General features: G+C 36.7%; 1 protein-coding gene across 2 annotated transcripts in view; it reads right to left on the reverse strand.

The window, feature by feature from the left end:
* Positions 1-4,976: 4,976 nt before the first annotated feature.
* The window catches only part of LOC306873584 (glypican-6-like), a 211,226-nt gene continuing 191,067 nt past the window's right edge, over positions 4,977-25,135 (reverse strand). Inside the window, exons 7-9 of one of the 2 annotated variants that reach the window (XM_079422990.1) lie at positions 15,234-15,364; positions 11,044-11,219; positions 4,977-6,137 (exon numbers count right to left, since the gene is read on the reverse strand). In XM_079422990.1, the coding sequence (XP_079279116.1) occupies positions 5,932-6,137; positions 11,044-11,219; positions 15,234-15,364 (513 nt within the window). In that variant the 3' untranslated portion in view covers positions 4,977-5,931. The remainder of the gene's footprint in view (positions 6,138-11,043; positions 11,220-15,233; positions 15,365-25,135) is intronic. The other variant, XM_079422989.1, reaches the window with a different exon arrangement.

The raw sequence follows: 25,135 nt of genomic DNA on the forward strand, positions 1-25,135 counted from the left end.
TGTTTTAGATCTCATTTTAGTTTTAGTATGCCACAGTTAATGCACTGATCATCATGTCCAATGAGTTTCAGTGGTTGAAAATGTTATAATACATTGTGTATTTTAAAAGTTGACATTACATAAAGAAAAAAAAAATAAAAAAAAATAAATCACTTTTAGGTCATTTGGCATAAACTACTTATATTAATGCTTATGTAAGGTTTTCAATTTGATATTTTGAGTTTTTAATTAAAGTATGGGGAAGATGCTTAGCACTATTAATTTGTATATATTAAAAAAGAGCTGTTTTGTCACCATACCAGCGATTAGTGTTTTTTTTTGGCCTACTGTATGTTTATTACTGTATTGTTTTGGTGGATTCAAAGGTAAAAAGATAAGAAATCATCATCATTACAGTGTTATAATAAGTCTGATTTGACGCAGACATATTTGTGATGGGTTTTGTAAGAAGCTAGTGTCATAAGCATTCTCCTAAAGACCTGAATATAAAAATATGTGTTGTGAGAGCAGCTTCAATGTAAGATGATCCCTTCTTGAGCCCAAAACACTAGAAAATCATAAAAGAATTGGAAGTGAGAATTGGAAAATATCCACAGGCAGATGCTCATATGAAGCGGATCTAAAAAAAAAAAAAAAAACAACCATCATTCCTACGTAACGTAAATACTGCAGTTTAAACTGCTGGGAATTATTTTAAGTGTCTATTGTCAAATTAGTCATCTGAAATGGTAGTTTAGGTTTCTGACATGGGTACTGAGTTTACCAATGCAAAACATTTGTTCAGACTAATTAACTGTATTCAGCAGCTGAATAATTCCCAGCAGTTTCTACATTAGGAATAATTCAGTCAAATGTTCCCACAAAGAACATGCAAAATGCATGTTTATAATTACTTACAGCTAAGGTAATGTGCATAAATGCATCAATTTGTGCCTGTGCGCATAAATCGAATCGGAACTAAATTTGCAGTTGAAGGTTTGTCCTAATGTTTCCTCCACCTCAAGAAAGGCCTTTGCTCTCCAGTAAATTTGTTTTGGGAGAAATGGTTCATTAAAACACGGATAGGTGGTTACAGCAGCATTTTCGAATCTGCAGCACAAATATATATTTATATTTTAGCAGAGTTGTGAATTGTGTGCAATGAGAGAGAAAGACTGGGTGCTGCGAAATAATATATTGAAAATGTGTTGTTCTCGCTGACTGCACATAAAAACAAACATAAAATGTTGTCTAATCTGCAACCAAATGGGGGAGTTCTTTCTAATGAATCAATCAAATCGATTGATTTGGGTCAGGTGACTCACTCGTTTACCAAACCTTAATTTGATCATGTTTTATGATCCCATCATGCAGTTTTTAAGATTCATTCAGATTGCCCATTAAACCATAAACACCTCTTATGCTTGTAATTATTCCTTAAAGCCTGATTGATTTTCTTTCCTTCACTAAATTTGATCGCATCAGCGTTTCCATTAAAATCTGTTTTGATCTGCAGAATGAATGCCTGAGTAAAGATGCATGCTTAAATAAACGTTGCATGAGTGTAACCAGCATATTTCTAATTGATGATTGACTTCATTTCATACATGCATGTGATAAAAGCTTACATGCACACACATAAAATGACAACCAATGTTTTTTTTTGTTGTTGTTTTTATATATATATATAAAATGTTTATTTGCACCCCTTCATTACTTGTCCGTATATAAGAGAGAGAGTAACAAAATCCAAATATGCAATCCATTTAGTACTTTTTTTTTTCTTTAAAAAAAAGAAAACAAACAAACTGTAAGGCATGTCTGCATAAACGTTGCATTAAAACTTCACCTATAGTAGCTCAAAGCAGCGTGCTTCAGTAGGAACAACGTTCACTTTCAGACCACAATCTTCTCAAAGTGTTTCAAACATGTATTTGACATGGCTTGTACTTGTTAACATGTAAATGTTTTTTCTTGTTTCATCACTCATATAAAGATCTAAATGTGGAACTCAATTTCAAAGTGCAATGTGGAAAAAGAAAGCAAAACTATAGAAACAGATTTACTCCGAGTGCTTGGATCTGGTTTGTATCCATCAAACACATTACAACATGAAAAATAAAAACCATTTGTCCATTTGACGGATGGACGGCTTAAGTCTTTGCATCCTCCGAGACCAATAAAACAGGCGATACCATTGAATCGGTATCATCTCCGCACAAAAGAGAAAAGCCAAATACATTCAGACCACAAGTAGAAACACGCAATCTATTAGGAAAAGTTTTACATGACATGCTTCTTCTTCCGATTCTGACAGGAGTGTACAAGAACGGAGGTCAATGGAAGAGAAAACAGAAACTCGAAAACTCGACCACTTTTGACTTCCTTTAAGTAAAGTTAGCATCTGATGAGCATTCACGAATTTTATCTTCTAGAAATTGTTCCGTTTGTGTTTTTTTTCTTTTGCATTTACATCGGCATTTAAACATAAAATGACCAACTGTATTTAACTTCCATTGTGTTTATTTTAAGTGAGAGAAAAAAACAAACAAATATGATTTTAAAGTGAATTTAGCCCTCATGTTGTGTTCTTGACATTGGCTCTCATGGTGTATGAGATTTATTTTTACCTACTTGTTGAACTTGTGGTGTTCCTGGTCAAAAATGACAAGCCTACAATTGTATTTATTTATTTTTTATTAATTACATTTAATTTTATAATTATCATAAATATTGTATTTGGCAAAGTATTACAGTTTAGAATTTTAAAGTCTAAAAATTTTCCCATTAGTTTAGTTTTCAAAAGTGTTCACTATTAGTGTTGGCGTTCTCAGTGTTTTCTATGTTTTTTCTACGTCTTTTAAAGGTTGCTTGACTATCAAATGTGACAAAAGCTGACACTACATCAAAAAAGATGACTTTTAGGTTATATATATATATATATATTTAAATAAATCCTTAAACTCAGCTAATGCATCTCAGTTTTTAACTGAAAAAAACATTATTTGTGAGAAATTTTAGCAATATTCAATCAAAAGCTGAGGTGCATACGTTTAGATCAATGAAGCCAGACAACTCCAAAAAGAAATACAAAACCTGTGCTAATTGAACAAAGCATGCTGACAAAAAGATTGAATCTATGATTTGGTGATAATATAGCACAATGACAGATTTACAAGCAATTTTGAAAAGGCCAGTCATTTTTGACCACGAACACCAAACTGGGTAAAGGACTTTCAGCACAGCACAAGGGCTAGGGAGATGTTACAGTGAATAGGGTTCAAAATCTGACTTCATGTTGACTTTAAGACATAGCTATGTGTTTGACCTTTCCTCAACGTGCCCTCTCTTTTGGCTCACTGAATTTCTCATTTCCAAAACCCACCGAGTCTTTCTGGGAAGATAAAAGTACCCAGGCATGAGCAAAAAGCACAGTCTTCTGCTACCTGTCCTGCCTTCAAAACCAGACGCAGTGGAGCATCACCGGACTCTCTCACATTTCATTTTCAAAGCTGTTTGTGTGTCTATATTCCACACGCCACCCGTCCTCACTGATGCTTCAATTCAACTTTCACACATCTATGAGAAGAGGACATTAGAGGATCTTTTAGCATCTTTGCATTTCAATGATGACAAGAGCATGATGTTTTAGCAGGCGGGTTTGAACATAAAGCACAGCTTTATGGTTCTGGATGAATGCACGGTGTCCTTCCATAAACCACAAGTTGTTTGGAGAGGCTGTCATAAAACGATACATTAACACATGCCAGCATTCATAACGGGAGGTCTGAGCCATTAAACTGGTAATTCTGTCAGTTTGTTCAATGTGTAAATTGGATTTGAATTGCACTGGATTGGCAACATTCATGACTACAGATACAAGTCAAACCAAGAAAGTGCCCTTGTAATATTCATAGCGACTCAAACTCATTGGGCCTCGTTCATGAAACATAAGCAGAACAATGGAAATCTTTCATTAAAAAAATTTGATTGCAATTTAAAATAAAGGCATAGTTCACCAAAAAATTAAAGTTTAAAATTAAAGATTCAGATGAGTTTGTGTCTTCATCAGATTTAGAGAAATGTAGCATTCCATCACTTGTTCACCAATGGATGCTCTGCAGTGAATGGGTGCCGTCAGAATGAGAGTCCAAACAGCTGACAATAATCCACAAGTAATCCACACCACTCTAGTCTATCAGTTAACATCTTGAGAAGAGAAAAGCTATGTACCAGGGAAAAGTCTCTCACATCAAAATCCACACACATATTTGTTTACAACTGTTTTGCACTGTTTTCTCTTGTTAACAGTGCTTGATTTGTGCATATTTCTCTCCTGATTCAGATGAGACGACTTTTTCATTGGAGGAAGCATTTTTATGGATTATGTACTTGTATTTTAGCTGGAAACAACAATTAAAGGTTAAAAAACATCTTGATGGATTTGTTTCTTACAAACTCTCAGCTTTTGGCTTCTCAGGATGTTAACTGATGGACTGGATTGGTGTGGATTACTTGTGGATTATTGTGATGTTTTTATCAGCTGTTTGGACTCTCATTCTGACGGCACCCATTCACTGCAGAGCATCCATTGCTGAGCAAGTGATGGAATGCTACATTTCTCCAAATCTGTCAAAAATGCAAATACAAAGAAACATTTTGCATGTTGCAAAATATAGAATAAAATAGACGTTTTATATATTTAATATTGACACACAAATTTAATCTGCTTCAGTTTTATAAATGAGGCCTGTTGTTTCACAACAAAATAATTTTGTAAATGTATATGTTTATACATGAAATGATGATATGGTGAGCTACATATAAAGACTAAGAAATTAAAAAGCTGTTCATAAGTAAATGAGGGTTGTGCATATACGTAATCGATTACAACGGGTATATAAATGAGCGTAAGGAACATGAATCAGTCGGGTTTAACACTGGCTTTTCAATAGAAAAACTATCCCAAATCAGAATTACATATGGGGCAAATGAAACTGAGTTATTCAACAAGAAATTTATTTTAAAATAGCCTGTATCAGGTACATCCAAAAAGAAAATGTGTTAAATAAATTAACGGGTTTGCACTGAAAAGAGCAAAAAAACATAATTCTCAGCGAGAGCTATTTTGTTAGATATGCGCTTTTGAATAAATGTTGCTACCTGGTAAAGCCAAAATATATAATTATATTAGAAATATAAATAAACCTTTCTCTGTAAGAAAACATTTTTTAACTAAAACCTTTATATATTAAGATATGGATCATTAATTCTGAATTAAGCAGGAGCAGCCCTCTGTAAAACTCGACCTTCATGCTCACCATCTGTAGTCCTATAAAATGACCTTAAATCGCCATCAGCCTAGCAAAATAACAACAAAAACACTTCAACAAGAGAGAAAAAAAAAAAAGAGTAAAAGCATTAAAATTGTGTGAAAATCACAGTTAAAAACATTTACTCATGACCTCCCCATGCATTCTCACAGTGGTACATAAACAAGTTGATTTATATTGATTTATATTCTGACTTTTTTCTTTATAACGTCTGCTTTTTATCGCACAATGAACTCGGGAGGGGCGAAACACTAAAAAAAAGCGTATTTTGTTGTCTCATTTTATGCAGTATAAAAGGAAAACAAAAATAGATTTTCATTTTTTCCCATTCTTTCCCCAAAAAGTAAAGCGATCCCATTTGCACGGCGACCACTTTTCATCCGAAAAGTTTGCTTTTCTTTTAACTTCATTTACAAATGAGAGCAGTTGGCTTCTGATTGCACCAAGCATTCTTTGGAACAAGCAGGATGCAAAGGATTCCTCCTCACGTCTAGCTAGCTAGCTTGCTCTCCTTTTTTCATGGGCTTTTTCTTGTTATTTTTTTGGAAAACGTCCGGTCCAGTTAGGGAAAGGCTAACAGCGCAAGTGACGCTGCGTCTGTCTTAAGTGTCTACTGCCATTATCTCCACCGCAGCAGCAGCAGCAGCCATGTGAGGGCCGTTACAGCGGATAGTAACTGCAGAGAAGGCATCTGCTGAGGGCCCGCCGCGTCTGCTGGTGGCTGAGGGTCGCTTTTGTCTGCTTCCAGCATCGGCGGCTCTGTATGAACCACTTCCGGCTCTGTGGTGAAGCCGCTTCCGCTGCCCGAGCCGCTCTCCTCATCACCTGCCGTAGAAAAACACACACGAGTCAGTATGCAAAGAAATGCACAGAAATAGCATGCACCAGCAAACTGAATCTACAATTGCTGAAAAATGCAGGTTCAGTACAATTAAAAATTGGGGAATACAACTCGAACTCCAGAAATGTTGGGACATTTTTTAAATTTGAATACAATTTAAACTAAAAGACTTTCAAAATCACATGAGCCAATATTTTATTCACAATAGAACATAGAGAACATAAATGTTTAAACGGAGAAATATTAAAATTGTATCCACTAAATCAGCTCATTGCAAATTTGATGCCTGCTACAGGTCTCAAAAAAGTTGGCACGGGGGCAACAAAGGGGTGAAAAAGTAAGAAATTTTGAAAAGATTCAGCTGGGAGAACATCTAGCAACTAATTAAGTTAACTGACATCAGGTCTGTAACATGATTAGCTATAAAAGGGATGTCTTAGAGAGGCAGAGGCTCTCAGAAATAAAGAGGTTCTCCAATCCGTGAAAGAGTGAGTGAAAAGATTGTGGAATACTGTAAAACAACGGGTTACGTAGGTAACCTAGTTCTGTGAATGAAGTCAACGCCACAGTATGGGTCAGCCTCGCTAAGGATGAGCTGTCATGAGACGGTTTATCAAATTAACCACGCCCCGCTTGCAATCACGATCTATAAATACAGGTGCAAAGCAACCGGCGCTTTAAGGGTTGGATCCAGACTGAAGCTTCTGTAATTCCTAGTTACCATGGGATGTTAATCCCGTGGCAGAAACAGAGAAACAAATAGAGACATAATTAGCGTAGCTGCTGTTCCATCTCAGCAAAAATGATTTGTTCAACCCAAGCTAAAGAATAATAATAATGCACATTTGATCAGATAAAACTGCAGTACAAGATTATAAGATGCATTATGTGAATGCATTCTCTTTTGCCGACTAGTGACAAATGCTCCCCGAGTGACCACGCCGTGTGGCGTGTTAACTTCATTCACAGAACTAGGTTACCTACGCAACCCTTCGTTCTATTTCATGTCAGTCAACACGCCACAGTATGGGTCAACTGTGTACCAGATAAGGTCAGGAGGGGAGAAGACCCAAGCGGGGCAATAAACTCAAGGAAACCAATTCATGCTAAAAGAAAATGTATCCGTTTTCCTGTCATTTACACAGTTAAATCAGAGAGTTTCCAGCACCTTGATATTGTCTACATGAGGCAGATCATGCTTGTTCTGCTGTTTGCAGGACAGTCAATGTGACTGTCGTAGCAACATCCAGACGATAGAATTTGGCAAATGTCATAGATGATGACCAATCAGCTGCTGCACACACATCCTCCAGAGAAGCCCCTCTAAACTATGCCCAGGAGGTAGCCACTCCTCTTGTAGAGTGGGCCAGCACTCCCTGTGGTGGAGTCATCCCTGCTCTGTGATAGGCTAGCTCTATCAGCCTGACCACCCAATTTGCCAGCCTTTGCTTGGACACCGCCTGGCTTTGCACAGAGTCTCCATAACAGACAAATAGTCGATCGCTATGCCTTATCTGCTGTGTGCAAGAGATGTATCTTCTCAGTGCCCTGACTGGACAGATCAGATGCAGTCTTGCTGATTCCGCTGAATTGTGAGGAGGTCGATGGAAGGGTTCTAGCACCAAGGGCCTGGAAACAAAGGAACGGGGCAGAACTTTTGGCAGAAATGAGGTGTTTGGAAGAAGTGAAATAGATGAGCCTTCTCCTAATCTTAAACACGCAGGGTGCACGCAGAAGGCATGAATTTCACTCACCCTCTTAACTGATGACACAGACAAAAGAAAAGCGGTCTTCAATGTGAGAAATTCCATCCCTATTTCATCTAACGGTTCAAAAGGTTGTTCTGTCAGAGCCTTCAAAACAATACCCAGATCCCATGAGGGAATTAGCCGAGCTCGAGACGGACGCAGTCTGTGAGCCCCCTTCAGATAACGCCTGACAAGGGGTTGAAACCCAACTGTGTTACCTCCGTAGCCTTCATGACAATCAGATATAGCAGCTACATACCCTCTCAAGGTTGATTCTGTTACTCCAGTCTCCAGCACGAATTGGAGAAATGACAGGATTGAATCTACTTCACATGAAAATGGGTCGATCTCCATGGACTGGAAAACCTCTCCCATCTAGAAGCATAAAGCCGCCTTGTAGATGGGGCTTTGGCTGCCTGCAAAGTGGTTAGAACTGCTTCTCCAAGATTCCTGGCTGACTCCAGTCTAGTGGCCAGACGTGCAACCTGTACTTCCCTGAATTTGGGAAGGAGATTTGACCTTGGGCCTGAGACAGCATGTCCTGTCTGACTGGGAGACACCATGGTGACCCTCTCAGCAAAGCGATTAGATTCTGCATCCATGACTGTTGAGGCCAATGTGGTGCCACCTGAAGGACTTTGGCCTTCAAAATTCTCACCTTGGCTAGGACTGCAGGCAGAAGTGGGAAAGGAGGAAATGCATACAGGAGTACTGGGGGCCATTTCTTTGCCAGAGCATCCACCCCTAGGGGCCCTCTGGGGCCCACCATCAAATACCACAGGGGACAGTGTGTATTTTCCTGTGTGGCAAAAATATCTACTTTGGCCTTCCCGAAATGAAGCCAGATGGCCTGTACCAGTGCTGGGTGAAGTCGCCATTCTCCTGGCCTGGGATCCCCCCTTGACAAGAGGTTGGCTGCTACGTTGTCCTCTCCCGGTACGTGTACAGCCCTCAGGGACACCCCTCGAGCATGTACCCATAACAGGAGATCCCGGGCCTTCCTGTGTAGGGATATTGAACGTACTCCGCCCTGGTGATTTACAGTATGTATGACATGACTGTTGTGCTGTCTGAACGAAAAGTCACCTGCTTCCCCTGAAGCTGAGGAAGAAAATGGATCAAGGCCCGAAATACTGCCTCCAGCTCCAAGAGGTTTATGTGTTCTCTTGTCCACGAGGCATCCCATATTCCCTGTACTGGATTGCCTCGCCAGACAGCACCCCAGCCTGCCTGTGAGGCATCTGTTGTTATGGTCTCCCTTGAACATAACGGGCCCAGCTTGACTCCCTCCTTCAGGCCTGTAGTTGAGAGCCACCACTTGACTGCTGGAAGACAATCCAGGTCTCTTGGAATCAGTCGCTGTCCATTCTCGTATGGACTCAATTTGTGTTTTGCTAACCATCGCTGTAATGGCCGCATGTGAAGCAACCCCAATGGCACCACCTGACTGGCTCCTTTTTGAGGAACTCGGACAGGCACTCCTGCAACACTGACTGCCTCTGTGGAGTCAGAGATGCTCTCATTATAATCGAATTCAAATTCAAGCCTAGGTATGCCACTACCCTTGTGGGAGTGAGACAACTCTTTTTGCTGTTCAGAGTCAACCCCGATTTCTGCAAGTGGGCTAGGACCACCTTTGTGTTGCTCCTGACCTGCTGATCTGTAGGAGAGCAAATTACCCAATCGTCCAGGTAATTGCGCTGTCTTGTCCTGTGGGCCAAGGCTCATTAAAAAAGGACTGTTTCAAAGTGGAAAAGTGTTCTATGGTCAGACGAGTCCAAATTTGACATTCTTGTTGGAAATCACAGACACCATGTCCTCCGGCCTAAAGAGGAGGGAGACCTTCCAGTGTGTTATCAGTGTTCAGTTCAAAAGCCAGCATCTCTGATGGTATGGGGGTGCATAAGTGCATACGGTATGGGCAGCTTGCATGTTTTGGAAGGCACTATGAATGCTGAAAGGTATATAAAGGTTTTAGAGCAACATAAGTTCCCCTCCAGACGACGTGTATTTCAGCAGCACAATACAAAACCACATACTGCAGCTATTATAACAGCATGGCTTTGTAGTAGAATAATCTGGGTGCTGAACTGGACTGCCTACAGTCTGGCAGAGGGTCTAGACGGTGTGTGACGCTTTCTGACGCCGTCGAATGATTGATGGAGCCAGCGGGCGGCCGTTTGAGGGATGGCCTGGCCTCTTTATGGGGAATAATACATGCTGGAGAGCTTTTGCATCAGAGAAGGGTGTAAATGTGCATATCAGTTTGGGCTTATTTTTATCTGTGCAATCGAATCTATTTTCATTTATGCTTTATAGCTTTAAAAAAGTCTGATCTAAATTAGGTCGAAACCAAAAAAAGTGTCAATAACAGAGCGTATGGTGCATGACTTATACATATACTAATGTGTCTCCTAGAGAACAGAGCGGTGCATTCAGAGATGCGCTTACTGACTTTTTCAACTTTGAGTTATTTGTGTACCTCAATATTGCACTGAAAAGTAAACAAACTCCTATATAGGCTGTAACTTTTCCAACTTACAAAACCGAACATAACTGGGAAGTTACTGTATATATTTTATAACTTCTTATTTTTACATTTTGTACGTAATAATGCTTGCAACGCCAATTTGATTCACAGGGTTTGATTCACATGCTGAATTAATTGCATTTATAAATCCTGCCTCTAAACACAATGTAAGTTGCTTTGGATAAAAGCCAAATGCATATACTGTATGTAGATGTTTGTATTCATGGTGGCATCTCATGTCTGTATTTTTCCTTGTGTGATTGTTATCTGGATGGACAAAAATAAATAAATAAATAGATTACGAATAAATTAACGATTGCAATTTGAATACATTTTTAAATTATTCATATATTATCAATCACTAATTTAAAAAATATATAAATATATATTTGATAATAAAATATAAAATTTATTTGTATTTATTTAATGATTTAAATTAATGCTTGAATAAATTTTTTTATGGAAACTTTTATATATATATATATATATATATATATAAATAAATAGTATATGCTTTGTCTTAGTTTGTGGAAAAAAAAGTATATGGTGGAAAGATTTTACTGATATTATTGAAACTTTTAGGCCTTTTTTTTTCAAAAGGAATCAACTCACTGGAGTCCTGGAAGTAGACATCTTTGCCGTTGTAGGCGTTTCGCAGCTTGTTGGTCATCACTCTCAGGGTCATGATCTGCTGTCTGATGAAGGTGTCCGGTCTCGTGATGTCCACTTCCACCTCAGGGTTATTGAGCTGGTTCGTGAGGCCATCTTTTACTACTTCAGGGAAATATCTGGAAATCAACAGGCAAACATTTGGAGGGAATATTTTATTTGCAGGCTTTCACAGTCGGGGTTCAACAAACACATAAATGATTAACTTTTTTGAATCTGTGATTTGATATAATCTATATTTGATTGCAAATCTTAAAAAGCGAGTCAAGGGACTTGCAAATGCATTTATGTACAAAAATGTAATAAATAAAAATCATAATTTATGAAAACACAGTCATGCAAAAACATTTATGTGCCTTGAAATGCATTTTCTCCAGTCGATTATAATAAAACCTTAATATTGTGCTACATTTGTTATGGTCACATGATGAAGCGTTGCTGTTGTTGACTCAAGCATGACCCCATCAGGAGCGACTTTAGCAGGATCAGCACCTCTCACGTTCACATTAACATGCCCTGCAGCTCTACATTGTGTGCAGAATGACTTCATTTGCAATATTCACTTGCACCACGTGCATCAGAAGTCAGCGATTTTGCGTTGTCCTGCGCTGTAGAACACAAGAATAATGGCAGGCTGCAAGCTGCACTTTCACCTATAGCGTGAAAATCACCTTGGTTGAAAAGGTGCAAACATTACTAGATCTGCATTTCTTGAAGGAAATGTTGTACTTGCAAGGCAGCAAATAAAAGTGTTAAAGTTTCAGTTAAGGAAATCAGAAACACTTTTAATAAGTTAGCATGTATTATAAAACAGATATTTTTGGTACATGGAGATTATCTAAAAAAAAAAGGGGACAGATCTGATATAATTTTTTAAAAATTAGTTATTTATTTATTTTTAAATTTTGTGTAATTACCTGCACTGCTTGTCCAGGAAAAGACAAGAAATAAATATTTTATTATTATTATTATTATTTTTAAATCTCAAGCATTTTCCTGGTTAAATAAAATGTACATAAAATAAAGATAAAACACAATTTAGCAGATTATATTCCTAAGTAGTTGCAAAAAAGGCAATACATATGGGATGAATAAGTATGCAAATTTAGTAAATAAATCATTATGCAAATTAGATTATTAATGGGTCATCAGTCTAACAATGATATTCTCTTTATTTTTTTTACATTTAAGTGTAAATTTAAATACATCTATTTGAATTAATTGAATATTATAAATCCAAGCAACCACTTTCTAATAAATAAATAAATAAATAATTAAAAAAATAAATAGGTAGGTAGGTAACAGTGATTAAGGTCAACATGAAACATTATAGTCAGACTTATTTATTTACTATACATTTATTTGAATTTATTGAACATTATAAATCCAAACACTATGCAACCAGTTTTTGCCTAAAATAAAATAAAAAATGTAACTAGTGGTTTAAAACTGGAAATTGTAGTCAGAATTAATTAATTTTAATGCATTTATATGAATATTATTGAATATTTATGAACATTATAAATCCAAACAATATGCAACCAGTGTCTGTCTTTAAAAAAAGTAAGTGTAATAAAGTTTAATGAGAAATATAGTTAAATGAATTTATTTGAATTTATTGAATAATTATAAATCCAAACAACCAGTTTCTGCTTATATGAAATAAAGTGATATATGTGAATGTGATGAATGCGAGCTGTGAATTTGAAAGCAAGAAATTATAGTCACAATTATCTTTTTGAATGATCTACACAATGAAGTCTGTAGAATCTGTGATTAATTGCATATACCATGTTTGCCTTTGCTAGATTTCTGCCTCTTTATCTGAACCCTGTGAGTCAGTATAAACACATGTTGCAGCATTATGCATGCAACGAACTCTATTGAGATCTAATCTCTTAATAAGCACTTTAGCAAGAGGTAATTGTTTGTGCCTAATTAATATTTCAGGTGGTGCTTTGTGGAAAAATAAATGAAACTTGTTGAATGCTCCCAGGTTGTGGCATCGCAAATGTGCTCCTATTCAAATGCAATCTGTGTGGTTTTTAAGCAGTAATTTGCCAATAATGAGGCCCGTGTACTCCGTGGAGACCAGATCTGACAAATATATATAAAAAAAAATTAAAATCACATGTATTTCAGCTCCACCAAGTCTTATCATTTGCGTTAATTTGTCTTTTAGGTGCTCTAAAAAAACCTCTCTTCACACAGTACGGGTCATTTACATGATGAGGCCGCTTGGAATGAAAATGAAACACATCTTATATTGCACCATCTGCTGATATTATCACTTGTGGAGGACTGGAAAGCGGGTGGGTTTTCTGCCAAGCCGTCTGGCTTATTGTCAAAGGCGGGCAGACGGAGTGACAGACATCATGGCGTGTTCATGAGAACTGAGATGAACTGAAGAGATGAACTACTGTAAAACCACAGGCCTGTCAATCCATCCAAAGCCTTTTTATTCCATATATATCCGTCTTAAATGCTGTTTAAGAAACTCTAATGTAACATGCAAACTGCTGTCCTTGGGCATTTCATTGCGTCTTGCATTTTCTAAGTCTTGCAGCATTTTTTTTTTGAAAGCATTGAAGGAGATCCAATAATAATCAAATATATATTTACAGTAGTACAAACAAATGATAATTTATTATATGATATGATTAATATCATGTTTTTAAATATGATGGTTTCATTCTAAACATAGTAATCATCTCTAATATGAACACCCAACATAATATATGATATTTACCATCTGAATCTAACCATGTCATGTCAACAACTGGAAAAGTCAGCCATCTATTAATTATCATGTTAATTACTGTGCGCCTTTAGCCCCAACAGCAAGGGCTCATTTTACCCAAATACCATACTTTTACATATTATTCCGTTATTTAAAAACTGTTGCTTTAATTATTAACTTTGTCTCAAAATATATGCATTAATTTTAGCGATTCTCATTTGCTACTTAAATCTACAACATATAAAAAAAAAAATATATATATATATATATATATATATTAGATCAAGTAAGCACAGAATCATCTTTGCGCTGCTGCGCGCGATCACGTCAAAGATCAGACAAATATACACGTGCATCTTGAAAAGCGAATGTTTTGGAAAGTGCTGCACCACATTTTTGTGCTATCTCGTGGTTTAGAAGAAAATAATATCAAAGGTGCCTTTTACCCCAGGGTGTCTGCAACATCTCAACTTCACACATTAATATACACAAACATTCAAAGGTGTGGGGTTGGTAAGGTTGGTTGATTGATTTTTATTGATGAAACAAGTCTCTTCCTCTAACCAAGTCTGCATTTATTTAATAAAATAAAATAACAGCAATATAGTAAATATTTTTTACACTTTAAAATAGCTGTTCTCTTTTTGATAAAAAAAAGTTATTTACTCCAAAGCTGAATTTTTTTTTAATTATTGTAAAAATTGATTTATTTCAGTATATTTATTTTGAATTTATTGATCTTTATAAATCCAAACACTATGCAACTAGTTTCTGCCTAAAAATTAGAAAGGTAACTGTGATGGTTTAAAATTATGACTAATTATATATTAAAAAGCATTTCATTTATTTAAATATATTTTATTGAACAATCTAACATCTTTAAATATTACCATTTAAAATAGCCATTTTAAATGTGAATACATTTTAAAATGTAATTTATTCCTATGAAGCAAAGCTGAATTTTTACTATATTACATTATCTTTAATGTCACATTTGTACTATTTAATGCATCCTTGCAGAATAAAATTATTAATGTCTTCGTACTGACCCCAAACTTGAATTTTTAACATTTTCAGAAATGGTTTAGAATTATTACTAATTGAATTGAATTGAATATTTTATACCACCAGTGGATAATACAAAATTTGCACATATTCAATTAAATTCAGTTCAATTCAATTAAAATAAATTTGTTTATTTATTTATGGTTGGTTAGTTAACACAATATATGCTTTTCTGGACAGACAGCAACCTTCAATTGTGCCAAAAGCATGTTTTGTTTTTTTCCTATGACCTATTATCGCTAAAACAATTACCATGGAAGGTGTCATTGAAACACAACAATCTGCAATGCGACTCAAGGGAATCTGTGTCTGAAGGTGACCGTCGTACCTTCCCTTTGTGTGACTGTTCCAGCACTGCTCTTCATCTGGGTCAGTCACTTCGTCCTCTGCACAGATGCTGTCTGGCAACGACGACCAGAATTTCTTCGACTCCTTCAGCTTCTCCTTAATGTCGATCACCTGGAATCATGCAGAAAGTCAGTTTAGCATATGCAAGACCACTAAAATACACTAAGAGAATGACGATTTAGGCACATTTTGAACTGGGGGATGGATTGAGTCGGGATTATTATAAAGAAGGCGGAAGATGAGGCCAACAATTTGCATGGAAATCTAATTCAGTTCACTTTTTCAGTTTTAACACTGTTAGATAATTCATTGGGGACCAGGTGCAAGTCTAATCCTCCACTAAGCTGTTCTGGTATTTTTTGTACCAACCAGAAGGACGGATTTTCTGAAAATGACTGAACGGGATCGCTGGAATCTCTTCTCAACCCACCATGGCGTAGTGAGAGGTTTAGACATTGGACTTATTTGCAGGCATAATGCCAAGATTTATCTGTAGAAATTGCCTATAAATGTCTAGTCCATTGTTAGACGCGTCACTGGTTGTCTGTTTCACTCATAACATGCCTTATTAAATTGTTGCTGGTCTTCAACTCTGTAGACATGCACAATATTTAAACTATTTAATGGCTAGCAGTGCTTGCTTCACTATTATTATTACCTACAGTTGGGATAACAATTTCAACAACCAACAAAATATAATTATACAACAGTTAGCTGCAACTTTTGTATCACTTTGGAGTCTTTTCAGTGACTCTTTCTGCGAGTTACATCATTGTACCAGTTGGTGGCAAGTAACCATATTTGAGTGATTCATTCATTCAACTGATTTGCTCAAAAACACAATCAAAACTATGACTGGCCTTTTTTAGTGTGTCATTGAATCATTCACTCAACCAATTTGTTTAAAACATTAGTTCATTATGGAACAAAGCAGGCCAATTAATAAAGCCGATCAATTAACATCTTGTAAAGGCAAAAGCTGCATGTTTGTAAGAAACAAATCCATCAAGACATTTATTATCAAACTATTCACTCAACCATTTTTTTGGTTTTAAACATTGATTCATAACAGAATAAAACAGGTAAGTGATTGACGCATTAACTAAACTGATTCGTTACAAAAATATTTGTACAGGCACAAAACAACTGGCTGCCTTTTTGAGTGACTCGCTGAATCATTCATTCACTTGATTCATTTAAAACACTGATTCATTCAGGAACAAAGCATGAGTGTCTAACTGAAGCATTCACTTAACCGATGAACTGAAGCATTCACGAACACAGATTGCGTTTCATTATGAGCAAGTCATTGAATCGTTCATTCAATCGATTCATTCAAAACACTGATTTATTCATGAAGAAAGCAGGAACTGAAGCATTTTTGAGCATGGATTTACTCAGGGACAAAACACATGGCTGTCTTTACATTCAATCGAATCAAAAAATGCTGAATCATTCAGGAAGGAAACATGTTATCTCTTTTTCAGAGATGCACAGCTCTGGAATAATTTTCGTTGGTGGAGTAAGAATCAAAACTAACTGGCAATATTGTGTCAAAACTCTAAGTTATTCAACTTATTGTTTACTGATCTGCTGTGTAGTACAAATGCTCTTGCTTATGTTGAATTACTTGAATAATACAGTTTGTTTCATAACTCACTGTGCAGCTTTTGTGCTAAAGACAGAAATGAGTCTTCAAATTATGAGGCTTAATGAAGAGACTATGCCATTACATTAGTAATATTAGATTTTTCCCAGATGGACTATAAAACATAATAATACAAAAAAAAAATAAAAAAAATAAGATAAAACTGGCATGCATAGCATCATGGCACAAGTTTTTCACAAAAGAGAACCGCTAACCTGATCCATTCTGTGTTACTAGAGAAGTCTATCAGAGTTGAATAGATTCCTTTAAAAGCTTCCCATTAAGGGTTTAGTAGATAAGATACTTGTATATTCCCCTTTGTATAAGGTGTACCTTATAGGTCAAAGTAAAATGGCCCCAGATGGTCTTCACTCAACAAAAAGTGTACTCTATTATTTATCTGCCTTTTACTCTAACTGCCTTTTGTGCAAGAGAAAATTAGTTCATGCCGAGACATTACATCGAGTCATCGATAAAATCTCGCCTTCTGGTACATCACCAGATCTGAGCCCAGAGCCTCAGACGTGTGCAGATTGATTTTATTAATGAAGCTCACCGCACTCCAAAAAGCAAACAGATTGATGCTTATCAGTTCAGGGTTCTGACTGATCTGAAGGGAGATACTGTATATGCTGCACAAATCATAGGAACTATTGAAGGCCTTCTCATATGACTCATATTAGGGGTTAAACCCAATTCTCCACTGATTTAGCACTCTATAAAAATGCCAGAATGATGAATGGGTGAATAAACAGCTGATAGAAAAATCACAATAATCTACAAGTAATCCACACCACTCCAGTCCATCAATTAATATCTTGTAAAGCCAAAAGCTGCATGTTTGCAAGAAACAAATCCATCAAGACCTTTTTAACTTCAAACTGTTGCTTAAACACAAGTCCTCAATGTTGCTTTCTCCACTGAAAAAGTCATCTGGTCTCAATCAGGAGAGAAATCTGCATAGATCAAGCCTCGTTTACAAGCCAAAACAGCTCTAAACAAATATGTGGGTGGATCACTTGTGGATTATTGTGATGTTTTTATCAGCTGTTTGGACTCTCATTCTGACGGCACCCATTCACTGCAGAGGATCCATTGGTGAACAATGCTACATTTCTCAAAATCTTTTCTGATGAAGAAACAAACATATATGATAACTATAAACTTTCATTCTGATGGCACCCATTCACTGCAGAGGATCCTTTGGTGAGCAAGTGATGGAATGCACAGTACATTTTAATTTTTTTGGGTGAACTATATATTTTTTTTTATTCTCAAGTAAATTGATCTTGAATACTTTGATATTTTTACTGGAAAATAAGATGGAAATACTGACCTAGGAAATGGTTTTACTTCATTACAGGGGGACATTTGCTGCTGTATGTTTGGATTACATTGAATGCAGCTTACGTTGAATCCTTGACGTGGAGTTATTTTCTGATATTAGACATGTTTGAGTACCAGAGCCCTGGAAGAATCATTACGCAATTCACCATAAATATCTCAAGCAAAGTGACATTAATTCTTGTTGGCACAGGAAACCTGTACACATCCTGTATGTGTCATCATGCGAGTATATTAGGTTTCTGACAAATAATAATGATGTAATGGGATTAAAAGGTGCCGGATGTCACGTTCTGCAGAAATAAGATGTGCTAAATGACGCCGAGGTTATCTGCCCGAGTCAACAGCAACAGCCAGAGGCATGACATTGAAGAATGTGTATTGACGGCGTGTCAGAGTTGGAGACCGCTTTGCCCTTTTTGAAGTGCTAATCTGCGAGCACGGGCTGCAGAGATCTGGAGCGCTTTCACACCGAGCTTTTGGTTAGCATTCATAAGCTGTTAGGCTGGATGCTGATATTAACACCTTAGCATGGATGCTTTAGGAGGGTGTCGAGATAAACGCACAACAGCGGAATGTTCAAAAAAGGCAGCTGAGATTCAGTACATATGGGATTTAGATGAACCTTATGTAACAAATAAACGGACGACCAGTTTCTTCTTCCAAAACACTGGCTATAGGAACCACAGCAAGTCATAAAAAAGGAATTAAAATTACAGAATGGACACTTCTCAGAAATAATTTCTGATTTTACAGTAATACACATTTTGTAGTAAAAATAAGTAAATATGATAAAAAACTATTTTTTTAACAAAATTACAAAGAAATCTTATATTTTGTTTTTATAGTAATACTTAAAAATATTTTGTAATAAAAATTTATAACCAAATGTATACATACAAGTTATTTACAATATTTCACAAACTGTAAATTAAATGTATGGGCCTCATGCATAAAGGACAACTGAAATGAAATTTCTGTGTAAACTGTTGGATTCTCATACAAACAAATTCTGTGCAAATTACATCAAACATTTGACTTCTTATCTGATTGCATACACTGTCAAAAAGACCCATTCACACAAGACAATAACTATATTAGCATGTGCACTAACGCACAATATTTGTTTAGCACATTAGAACATGCTGCAGTTCTGTCGCTTTACTCATGCTTCGTGAATACATGCAAATATATATTTTGTGTTTGCATGTGCCCAGAACAAAATCAAACAAAGCATTTTGATTTGCACAACCGATTAGAGAGAGAGAAAAAACAACAACAACAAAAAAAAAAAACTACTATTCAGCAGCTACCTTTTTGCAAGACACTGCATAAACACCACTGAGGCAAAGGTGAGAAAAAATACATTTCATTCATGCAAACATTTCTTTCTAGCAAGACCACTAGATGCTGCTGCACCTCTGAGAGAGAGCGATATAGAAAGACTCCCCAGACAGTAGAGAGTGTGTCAAGAGCACGCATATAAATAAATAAGCCAACTCATGTTTCAAAGGTGTATTAAAATACATGCTGTGTATTCAGAGAAGCCTTATGTTAGCGGTAAGTGAGTGGCTGTATATTGGGCAAGCGTTGCGCGCTGGGACAGGCTGTGGATCGTCTAACCATTCGGCCACACAGATCATTAGCACACAGGCCTGCCAGAAGGGATGAGTTAAGGGCAGAACTGCTATTCGCTTGGGCCTCATTGCTCAACACTCGTCCGACAACAGTCTGAGTGCTGGGCATCATTCCCTACATGTACCATGGATCCCAGCAAACCTACAGCTCCTCAATGACGTGATGTTCTGGGCTAAAGCATTAGAGAGGTTTAAAGAAATACTTAAAGCCTAAAATAAAAACTGTCATCTTTTAGTCATTCAGATGTCATTCCAAACCCGTACGCTTTTATTTCTTCTTATGTGGAAAAATTCAAGTCATTCAGGTTGAGAATGAGTGAATGTATTTGCAGTCAAAAAATGGGAAAAGACAGTGTAATATTCATTTGTAGCACTCATTTAGAAAACATTTCTGTGACAGTCTAGATAACAACAACAGCTGAGACGTCATTGTTATCCGTGGAAAAGCATCCTTATTTTCTGTGAATGTGTCGCTGTAATTACTGCGCCAGTTCAAAAACACTCCAAAGTATGGAGGTATCTAGTCAGAGCAGAGGAAAAAGCCATTAATTGAATTATTTTCCATGTAATGTAGTCTAATTAATTCAACTACAAGTCTGTTCTTTGCTAAATAAAAATTAGCGGGTTTGGTAGAGTAAGCTAAAACTTTTTTCAAAGTATCTAGTTTCTAATAATTATAGTACAACAAAATAATGAATTTAACCACAAGAGCATGAATGTTATAGTGATTTTTTTTACCATGGTAAACAAAGCAAAAAAATCAAAACCCATGGTACAAAAACTGAGTGTCTATTTACACTGTGAAAATATCCCGCCTTGCTGGCAAAGGCTATTTACACTAACTCCACCCACCAAATTTCCCTGTTGTTATTGCAAGAAAAAAAAAAAACTCCACCCACCAACACATGATTGGATTAGTCAACAACAAAAAATTACGCTCATTTTGTATTAGTTTCAATGGTGTAGATGGTAATCGACCCGAGTTTGATCCCGCCTTTTGCTGAACTTTTTTTCTTCCATTTCAAATCTCATATCACATCAGAAAGGCATTTTTTTATAATAAAAATTAAGGAAATAATCAAAATATCGGGTAGGGTAAGGGTAGGTGTAGGGAGGGCTTTATTGTCCCAATAAGGTGGCATTCATTTAATAATTTGAATTAAAACTATAATTTGCACTCAATACGATATTATTATGTATTGTTTTATAATGTACTACAATACTGAGGTGCAGATAATTGCCACTATTTGCAATAAGTAGTATAAATAGCAGAACATATTGCTATTTTAAGATAGTGTAAATATAATCTATAGCTATTTGGAGTGTAAATAGCATATTGTTAACAAATACTGCTATTTTTACTTGGTGTAAATAGAATCCATTGCTATTTGTGCTTAGTGTACATACTATCCATCGCTATTTGCACTTACTTAGTGTAAATAGTATCTATCACTAAGAAAACATGCTATTTGTACTTAGTGTAAATAGCCGCTGCCATTAAAAAAAAAAAAACATTTTTTCAAACGTTTTTGAACATATGTCATAAGAATAGAGGGTCAGAACTGTCTGTTTTATATCAAATGGATATAAATGTGCCTGTAACAGCATACCGATGGAGTTTAGCCTCTGGACTCTTTTTTCACTTAAAATAGGAGGAAATGTTTGTGGTATCATTGTGGTACTAAATGTGTTCGGCACCATTTAGACCTGATAGTTATCCGGCTCACTGGGGAATACAAGCAGGACCCATCATTGCTGGCCAGGCTACATGCGACTTTCAACCTTCAAAATTCCCCTGCAACTGCCCTCTATTAGAAAGTTTAGGAGATGAAATGTCCCAATTTATAATGATTTTATTCCCAGCTGAGTTTTTTTCCCCCTATGCTATGAGGTCCATGCCTACGTAATGATACGTTAAAGATTGCATGACTAGAATAACAGGAAAATTAATTACGGAGAAGACAGCAAAGGGCATGCAATAATCATAGCAAACAAAAGAACCTTTTGAAATGATTGCTATGTTGAAGGATTGTTCAGATGATTTCAGTGCAATAAAATGGACAAGATATTGTCGGATGTTATTGCCATTGTTGCTGGAGAGTCTCTTTTTGCTGTGGCATGCTAATGAATATTATTAGGGCCTGAGCACTGCAGTGAAAGGACCCTATTGTAATTGCTCCGTTTCTTCTTCTCCAAAATGAATCGCATTTTTGAGAACCTAAACATGCTTGAAAACTCACAAAACTTTGCACACGTGTCAGAACTGGCGGAAATTTACATCTGATGTAGGTTTCAGAGGTGGGTGTGGTAAAATGGCTCGATAGCGTCACCTATAAAATTTCAACAAAGTGCCCCTCGAGCTATGTTTCACATATGTGTACGAAACTCGGTAGACACATGCAACACACCAATACTGCCGCGCAAAGGCAAAAGACTGTAAGTTCGATTTTTGTCGAAAATGAGTTATTGATATTTTTGGGACATTCTAGGCATCCTTTACCATGTACGTAAGTATCTTGAGTCAATTTCGTTGTTTTTCGGATAAAATAATGGATCAGTAACTGTTAAAATAACAGTAACTTCGAAAAAAACCTTGGAGAAACCAAGGCAGAACACTATATAACAACAGTAACGGCTCTTTCGCTTTGTTTGGAACGCTTAAATTGAGTTACGGCGTTCTGCCTTTGTTTAGCCGCGTGTCAAAATGAAGTTAAGGTTATCTCGTTTAAATAACGAAGTTTAAACGTGTCCCCAAACTTCACGTTTCATAACAGTCATGTCCTGAACACATGTCCAAGCCCATATTCAGTCATAGCGCCACCTGCTGACAACACGAAGTGACATGTTTAACATTGTTATGGACTCCTAGCAACATATTAAAAATGCAAGTGTTAAATAGGTTAGCAACATGCTAGAAACATACTAAAACATGCTAGCAACATTTAGCTAAGTGTTAATACATGCTATTAATGCAGTGAAACAGGAAGTTGCTGTAACTCAGACATTCAGTGACCAATTTGCCCCAAATTTAACATGCAACATGCTACAAACATGGTAAAGCATGCTAGCAACACTTAGCTAATTTGTTAAAGCATGCTATTAATACAATGAAAGAGGAAGTTGCTGTAACTCAGGCATGCAATGTCTGATCTGCCCCAAACTTAACATGTTTGATAAGACTCCTGGGCTGAACACATTGACATGCCCATATTCAGCTATAGTCATAGCGCCACCTGCTGGCAACAGGAAGTGACATGTTTAACACTGTTATGGACTCCTAGCAACATAATAAAAAGCGTCAGCAAATGTTAAATAGGCTAGGAACATGCTAGAAACATGCTAAAACATGTTAGCAAAACTTAGCTAAGTGCTAAAGCATGCTATTAATGCAATGAAATGGGAAGATATTGTAACTCATGAAACTCGACAGACCACCTACGGGTGCTGGATTTATCGATCGGAAACTTCTGAACCAAGTGTGTTTGAAACAAAATATTAGCATATATATATACAGTGTTTGATCCATTAAAGAGATGCATCCTTTGTGGAAAGAAACACATAAATGTTGTGCTAGATCCTGGTCGCCACAACAAATTGCATAATTTGCAGCTGCGCAAATTGTGTTTATTCATCTTTGTTAACCAGCCCAGGCAAATGTTAACATTGTTAACTTTTTAAATGTTAACTTTTAATTTTAATAATGTCCTATTAGTACATTTGTAAATGAACATTAACATAACAAATTACTAATGTTAATGCATGCTTTAGAAGTACTGTGTAATTAACCTTGGTGCTGTATTTTTTGTTGGCAATTTGACATGCAGTTTTCTTATGCTACACTCCTGGCCAACCCAGTTTTATGTAGGCCCACCCATTTAAATATTTCTGGCTACGCTAGTGGAACCAGCATAAGACCAGCACATGACCAGCTAAAGACCAGCTTAAACCAGCATCCATGCTTCAAACCAGAATATGCATATCTTGTTTTACACTAAGTTACACATGCAATGTCTAATCTGCACCAAAATTGAAGACATCTACATTATAAAATACATTATAGACAATCATTAGGAAAATCCAGGCATATCAATAAACCACTTAAGGCTTTTATGGGTCCTTACATATTTTTTATACTTAATGGCAAAACCTAAATGTAATTTAGATTTTGTCTCGGGTGAGTAACTTTCATGCTGCAAGGATTCTTTAAATGCATCAAAAGTGACCTTAAAGCCATTTATAATTTAACAAAAGATTAAAATGACATCCCATCCTAAATTTTTACCCATTTAATATTCATGTTCACTCGAAAATGCATCACACAGCACGAGTAATATGGGTTGCAGCCAGTACTTCATGAGTTGACCCTAACTAAGCATTTACAACAGAGTTAAAGGCCCTGCTGACTTCTGTAACAGTGAAAACCAAGTTTACAGCCTCGTCTCTTGTGTCTCCAGCTTTCCCATCCCCGAAGCCCGAGATCTTGGAAGTGATGTCAAATGCCAGTTGAACCAGTCATGCAAGCCTCTAGCTCTCGCTCCGCATACCAAATGTGCCCTCGCCGCTTCATGTGAGGCCAGCTTCAGTGACCCCTCTTAGTGTCTGATCAAATGGCTGGCGAGTCACGTCCCCTAAAGCATTCCTTGTGAAGATCAGGGGCACACCGTTAAGGCCGAGCTGTGTGAAGATCTGAGCCTCGTATAGGTCAGAGCTCCTCATTAGGACTACTTGTTCTCACACTCCTTCCTCCCTAAGGGAACGAGCGGTGTCGTGTTAATACGCTCCTCTCATGCTGCTATAGATTAGACGTGTGGAGTGGATTTGGCTAATTGGATGGGGGATTACGCAGCGTGATGTTTCACTGTTTTGTGTTATTCGCAGTCAGGAAAATGTCCCCTGGCATTCTGTACACAAACGGCATGCGAGTGGCATTTCGTCCGAGACGATATTCGACTGATCAAATCCTGAGCTATGATATCTGCTCATCAGAAACCAATTGGACTCCAACCGAGTTTGTTTGCATGTGGGTTTTGACATGAAATACTTGACATGTCCTGTGGTGTGACATGCTAATTGCCATCTAAAATCATTTTAAACTGGATTTTAGTACAGTTTTTGTCTATTAAATAGATTTTTTAAAATTGTATTAAAGATACAGAATGTGCACTGTAAAAAAATATTTTTCAAAGTTGTTAATAAAGATTATTTATAAAGAGTATGCTTTACTTCTACTTTAAAATTTCACATTTAATTAAG

The sequence above is a fragment of the Barbus barbus genome (genome assembly GCF_936440315.1).
Source record: "Barbus barbus genome assembly, chromosome: 8".
Classification (NCBI taxonomy): Eukaryota; Metazoa; Chordata; class Actinopteri; order Cypriniformes; family Cyprinidae; genus Barbus; species Barbus barbus.